At 30.6% G+C, this 7505-nt stretch overlaps 1 protein-coding gene across 1 annotated transcript; it reads left to right on the top strand.

Moving 5' to 3' along the window:
• The first annotated feature begins 5350 nt into the window (after positions 1-5350).
• LOC114162129 (uncharacterized) lies at positions 5351-7505 on the top strand. Its single transcript, XM_028045912.2, has 3 exons — positions 5351-5734; positions 6615-6767; positions 7138-7505. The coding sequence occupies exons 1-3, from the start codon at positions 5456-5458 to the stop codon at positions 7237-7239; spliced, it is 534 nt and encodes a 177-aa protein (XP_027901713.1). The 5' UTR covers positions 5351-5455; the 3' UTR covers positions 7240-7505.

The raw sequence follows: 7505 nt of genomic DNA, 5'->3' as shown, positions 1-7505 counted from the left end.
TAGTGTCCCGACATAAATAATTTAATTTACATTAAATAATAAGATGTTTGATGTAAATATTTTTTAACTATCAAAACTAGGGTTCTTTCATCATTTCACATTGTGTGAAAATAGCGAAAACATTCTTGTGAGTTAGGGTTTGATCTATACTAACGAAATGGTGGTGGTTTGGAGATTTGTTTTTGTGTCTTTGTTGGCTTTGCTTTGCCATTGAGGTTTGTTTGCTAATCTATCCATTTTCATTTGCGACAATGACTATTTATGGAAAACTCAGTGGTGAATTTGCATTAATGTCCCTTTTGTTTTGTTTGCAGTATTTGTTTGTAAGAATACATTGGTACAAAAAAATTGTGTTTCCTTTACTTTCGTGACATTTAAAATCGAAATTGAACATCGATTCTCACCTTGGTAATAAAAGAAACTATATTTAAGTTAGTATTTCTAAACTTGTTTCTATTTTGGGTGTTCCATATCAAAAGAAGATTTTTTTTTATAAAAAAGAATAGGTGAATAGGAAGTAAAACTTAGAAGATAGATTGGACCACTTTGGACAAAGATTAAGTTGAACAAATACAAGGGTACTAAAATATCCTTGAAATTGTACAAATCAATCTTCTTTTCTAAGTTTGGCTTTCCTAATTACCAATTCTTCTTCAATTTTATCAAAATCTTTCATTTGATTACGCTAAACAGAAACAAGCTAAAAAATGTCCATTTTTTTAAAAAAATAAATTATTTTGTTATAACTAAAACTTAAATAATGATATAATTTCAAAATATGAAACAAGATGATAATATTTATATTTACTTGTTTACTTACTTGTTCACTTATTATTAATTAATAATTTTATAATTAAGTTATCAATATCATATTCAATAGAAAATTAATTTAAAATTTTAACTTTAGTATTTTATTGTTAATGCTCTTAATTATTTAAATTTGAAAATTTTATCAATTATGTTTGAACTATATCAATTTTGACAAGAATAAAAAGTACATTTTACTTAAACAAATTTTTTTTGTGTGTGTACAATGATTATTATTAAAATAAGATTGTAAAATAAAATGAAAGATAAATTTTTTGCACACAATATATTGAAAAATATATAATTAAAAATTTTAGTTTTAACTTAATTATTTATGAGTTCAATAATTTTAAAGAACAAACAACAATGTATTATATAATAATAATAATAATAATAGTTTTACTTCATTTAAAATAATAAGATAGTAAAATTACATATACAACTCAGCAAAATGACATGATAAAATAATAACCTCACTCAATAGTAAGTTAACTGTAAGACTCTAAAAAATGACATTTAAAAAGTGATAGTGGTTTAAAAATAGTGAGACTCAATTATTTTAATATTAAAAGGTTTTAGTATAAATAGAATCGTTATAAATGAGTTTCATTATTTTAAAACACACAATCTCTCTAGAAACCACTTTTCTAGAGTTCTCTGACTTCTCTCTAGATGTTCTGTCTCTCTGGTTGTCTGATTGAAGAACCGAGACCGTAGGATTGATCCTCTCGGCGAGCTATTCAAATTGGACCGATCAGTTTCTCCGTTTGCGTAAGTTAAGTTTCCGCTCTCTTTTTTTCTGTTTTCTGTTGCATGCGAGCTCTCTTCCGCTTGCATGTGACGTTCTAATCATCAGTATGAGTCTTTGCTGATCAGTGATCATAATGGTAGGTCCTGATCGTTCTTGTGAGTTTCTAAGTGTAGATAGAACATCATGTGGAGTTAGATGTGTTTTGGTGTTCTTTGAGCGGTTTGGGTCTGCAGAGTCGCTTTGTCAAGTAAGGGAAGCTGATAATTGAATTTAATTAGAGGATACAATGAATGTAATTGTGTGTAATTAGAATTGATTGTTTGAAGTGTGATGGAATGTGAATTGTTTGATGTTTGGTATAAGTGAAATTGTGATTGCAATGTGTGAATTGAGGTTGAATTGGAAAATGAACACTTTGCTTGAAAACCATTTTGAAAACTAGACAACACTGCCATGGAGGTGCCAATTTGGGTCATGAAATCAAGTGAAACATCTCCCAATGAAAACCAGAATCTGTGTTGTTTTCTGGTGTGAGGCTGAGCCTCAAAATTCAAGGCTGAGCCTTGAAAATGTGAGAGGATCAGCGTTGAGTGCCAGCCCAGCGGTGCCCCAACGTTGGGACCCCTGCAGGTCTGGAACGAAATTTTAATGTTGAGGTTGAGCGTTGGAATCTGAGGCTGAGCATTGGCTGCCAGATTTCATGTGTTTGCTATTTTGATGTGTTTCATTGCATTAACTGATCTGAAATGGATTATTTTGACTGTCTTGGTATGCTTTGAGTGAGATTGGGTGAATATGGACTTGTTGTATGTGATTTATGTAGGAATTTCGTGGATAAATTCTAAGTGTGGATGAAGTAGGGTATGCAAAGACATAAGGACTTAGTTTTGGTTGGTATCCTGACGCTCCAATAACCATTAAGGCTCATAGAGTATAATGGGTTATGTCATGAGGAGTAGCAGGAGGTCTTAGCCACTGGACTTGATCAAGTCTTTGGCGCGAAGGAGACTTACCTGGTGTGATGATTGGGTGATAACCCCTTGAGACCAAACTCTACAGAGTTTGGGAATCATACACGGTGCAAGCCACCAAGAGGTCCGATGTTAATTGCATATATCCGGATGATTGAGTCTAGAGTTGAATGGCATGTGAGTATTGGAATGTTCCTATGTGAATTTGTGATAATTGATTGTTATTATGCTCTTACTCCAATGTAACCTTCTTTAAATCATTATTAGCTTACCCTTGCTTTCTGTGTTTCTGTCTCGTGTTGTATGTTTTCCTTTTGCGATGATCACCTTTTTTGTGGGAGCAGATGTGGTTGCAGTGTCAAGGGCACTTTTGGAGGATGAGGATCTATCGTTTTAGGTTGTGGAGGAGCTTTCCATTGGGAGCTTTAGCAGGGATCAGTTTAAGCGTAGAGTTTACTAGTTTAGTTTAAGTGTATAATTGATATATTTTTATAGTCATATCTTTTGTAAGACTGTATTAATATATTGTGTACACTGAATTATCTGGTTTGAAACTATGATGAAACTCCCTATTTTTATTAGTTTCAAGCTGCTAAAATTGCAAAATTTACATTAAGAGAAAAAAAAAAGCTAAGAGGAAAAAATTAAATTAAAATTTATTAAATATTCAATAAATATTAAAAATTTATTAGACAATCAAATAAAAGTTTCTAAATTTATTAATGATTTAATCATAGTTTCCAATATTCAAGTTTGAACATAACAATATATAAATAAATAAATGATATAAAAAATGTATTAAAAAATATATTATATTTAAAAATAATATACAAATTAATGTGTAAAATAGTTTAGTTTATTATAATAATTAATTTAAACTCAATAAAATAAAATATCATAATAAATATATATAAATATATATATATATATATATATATATATATATATTAAGTTATATTATTTTAATGTAACAATAAGAATATAAGAATATGATACATGTGTGGAAAACACATATTTTCAACAAGTGTGAAGGGAATATATTTTGATAACTATTTTTTAAGATCTTTTCAAAAATCTTTCCTTAAAATTGTGATGATCAGTTCACTTTAAAATAAATAATAAATAATAATAATTTCTATTTATAATGATTTAAGTGTTTTATGAGTAATTATAAAAAAAATTAAACTCTTATTTTATTTAGCACATATGATTCACTGTACGACTTATGACTATATATTTATTTTAAAAATAATAAAATATAATATGTACATGTATATTGAAAAAGTTTTACAATTATTTTTAAAATATTAATAAATATATCATTAATATTGTTTGAATTTAAATTAAAATTATATGTATTAAAATTTTCAACGGAAAAAATTATAAATTATTGATATCATAAAAATATTATAATTTTATTAACCTAATATTTTATTGATAAATATAGATATATCATATTAATTTTATTTTAAAAAAAAGAAAACTACATCATTTTTTATAGTTTAATGAAGGTTTAATTAATCGTAAGGTACCCAGTTTGGTACTAGAGTGTCAAATTGGTACCCGCTTTTAAAAAAGTGTCAATTGCATCCCAACTTTTGAAAATTGCTTCAATTAGGTCCCTTTCAGACAGAGTTGTTAGTCAACGTGCCACGTGTCAATCTGTGGTTTTTTTGATTTTTTTTTTTAAAAATTTTATTTTTTTTTAATTTTTAAATTTGTTTTTTTAATTTTTTAAAAAAAAAATTAAACATGCCACGTGTCAAGTCCTTGTGTGTGCCACGTGGCATTGTCAGTGCCACGTGGCATTGTAATGCCACGTGTCAGTGTCACTATTAGATGTCATTGTTTTGATTTCGATTTGGTCCCCATTTATGTTTTTTCGTTTCAATTTAGTACCTACTTATGTGTATTTGATTCAATTTTGACCTAATAATTTTTAATAATTAAAATATTTTTTAATAAAATTAAAAGTAATTAAGTATAAAAGTTTAAAAAAAATTAAGTATTTGATATTTATATTAAAATTTAGTGGTAAAAGTCATTTTAGTACTTATAAATAGCATAACATTCATACAAATAAAAAATTTGGTCTGAAATTGAGAGAAACATTATAAATATTAGTACTTAATTTTGTAAAAATATTTATACTTAATTATTTTTAATCTTATAAAAAATGGATTACAAAAATATTTTAATTATTAAAAAAAAAATTGGGACAAAATTGAATCAGATACTCATACTTAGGTACTAAATTGAAACAAAAAGACATATGTGGGGACCAAATCGAAATCAAAACAATGACATCTAATAGTGACACTGACACGTGGCATTAGTGGCACTGACAATGCCACGTGGCACACACAGGGACTTGACACGTGGCATTTTTAATTTTTAAAAAAAAAATAAAAAAAAATTAAATTTTTTTTAAAAAAGATCAAAAAAACCACAGATTGACACGTGGCACGTTGACTAACGGCGTTAGTCAACTCTGTCTGAAAGGGACCTAATTGAAGCAATTTTCAAAAGTTGGGATGCAATTGACACTTTTTTAAAAGCGGGTACCAATTTGAACAAACTGGTACCTTACGATTAATTAAACCTTTAATGAATTATGTTTTATAGAACACATAACTTTTATAATTTTTATTATAATTTTGTCCTTTACATATTAGTAATGAATTTTCACAATAAAATAAAAATTACACATTTTTTAAATTATATGTATTACCATCAAAATGTCAACGTATTTAATTTTACGACGTTTATATTTTCAATAACAATAAATAATCTTGAAAGCTACCACTACTTTTTTAATCCTATTTTGGCAACAAAAGCCACTTCTCACTGTGCCACTTCTTCCGTGGCATGCTCAGAAGCAACCGAAAAACTCCAATTCCTCTTCGTCTTCTGTCACCGCCGCTAAATGGAGGCAGTCGGTTCCAGACTCGGCCGCGCCTCCTCCCGTTACGGCTCCGCCACCGTCTTCACCGGTCCCGTCAGGAAGTGGAAGAAGAAGTGGGTCCACATCACCCCCTCTTCCTCAACCAGCAATACCACCAACAGCAACAACAACAACGCTCACGCTCCTGCCAATTCCAACGCTTCCTCTCTTCTCCTCCTCCGCCGCTGGACCCCCACCACCGACGACGACGCTGCCGCCACCGACGACGAGCCTCCTAGGAGGAAATTCCGTTACACCCCTGTATGTCTCTCTCCTTCCCTGTCTTTTTCTGGTTTACCCTTTTGCTTTTTGTGGTGAATATTTAATTGGGGTTTTATTCTGTGGTCAAAAGTTTCGAATTTTGTTCCTGTGCTGTGTTAGGTGGGTTTGGAGTTATGCTCTGTAATGAAGAAATGAATTGGGGTTTGGGGATGTGATAAAGTGGTTTGTTAGCTGCCTTATGTGTGAATTTTAGGTGGTGATATATGTGTTAGAGAGGGAAGAAAAGAGAGAGAAGGAAGTACAGTTTAAAGTTTTTTTGTTTTTTTGTTGAAAAATGTGTTTAATGCCTCTGCTTTCTATGAAACTGAATTTTGGTGCATGTAATCTGAAATTGATGAATTCTGATCTCTAATTTTTTAAAATATGTAATTTAGCCCAGTTCATGATCAATCTTCAGTTACTGATTTTAATTTTTAGTAAATTGGAAAAGGGGTTAATTAAAGTCATATCTTTGGAGAATTTTGAAAGTATAGGAACTAAGTGTAGTTTGACCAAAAGTAGGTAAAAGAACACATTTCTCTTTTTGTTTTTGGTTGAAGGAAAATGAAAAAAATAAGTTTAACTTCTAAAAGTACAACAACAACAATAACTGGGCATTACAATTGAGAAATAAGGGGGCAAAATAGAAAGGAAATGATATAAGAGAAAAAGGTGGACATATATGTACAAGGTTGCTTTAGTCCTTATTTGGGTGGAAATTGTGGTTCCATTGAGTGTTAAAATTTGTATCTTTTATTGCTGGTAGAAACTCGTTATGTTATAAATTTGTGTATGGGATGATGGGTTGGTGGATCATTGTTTCTGTCAAATGAGTCATTTTCATCATACCGAGGATTGGTTGGTCAATTTCATGATGCAGATTGCTGTGCTAGAAGAACAGAAAAAGAATATGGTTAAGGAAGAAAACGAACCTGCTGCAACTGAGAGTGACCAATCTGAAGTTAAAGAGACAAATGTGACTCATGAAATGCAAGGGAAACTGAACATGAATGAAATGTCGGAGGAAACAAAGGTAAAGTGACAGAGTCCTTCATTCCTGTTATGAATGATTTAGAACATTCCTCAGACTTTCAAAGTTACCGGATTTGATGTGCTTGAAAAATATCTTTTCCTCTCTTTCATTATACTCCTCTAAGATTACCCTTTGCTTGCTAAGTTACAATATTGACACAAACAAACCTTGTGTCAACATTCAAGAACAATCATGTGTGCTTGCTATAGACTGCTGCTATTATTTGTCCCTAGTGGATTACAAAACTATTTTTCCAACTCAGGTATAATAACACTATAAACATTGCATATGTTGTACTAAATAAAATGGTCCCAGGATCAAATAAAAGAGGATCATTGTTAACATTGGTCTACATATGAATGTGTTGCAGGATTCAAACATGGTGAAAAAGGATGATGGTTTGGTGGAGTTGAAAAGCCACAATGATGAAACCAGTAAGAAGAGTGATACTGAATTGGAAAATAATGTGTAGCGGTTGGTCCATGAACTGAGTATGTGATGTGTAAGTAGAAAATGAGTGTGAGGCAGCGAAGTGTTGATTGAAGAAATAGTGAGCTAGTATATAATACCTGTTATCACCTACCATCGTACATTGACATGTAATGTAATTAGCCATAATCTTGTGTATAGTGCTGCCACTAGTATAGGAATGATCAGTGACTAGTTTTGGTCAACAAGGGATGATCACTTATTTTTCATGATGGATAATCATATGCATGATGTGATGTTTACTGTGTA

The sequence above is a fragment of the Vigna unguiculata genome, chromosome 9 (genome assembly GCF_037176805.1).
Source record: "Vigna unguiculata cultivar grain cowpea cultivar isolate G323 ecotype 2 chromosome 9, ASM3717680v1, whole genome shotgun sequence".
NCBI classification, from domain to species: Eukaryota; Viridiplantae; Streptophyta; class Magnoliopsida; order Fabales; family Fabaceae; genus Vigna; species Vigna unguiculata.
Note: the sequence above shows the minus strand (reverse complement) of the source record. Positions and strands in the feature narration are given on the sequence as shown.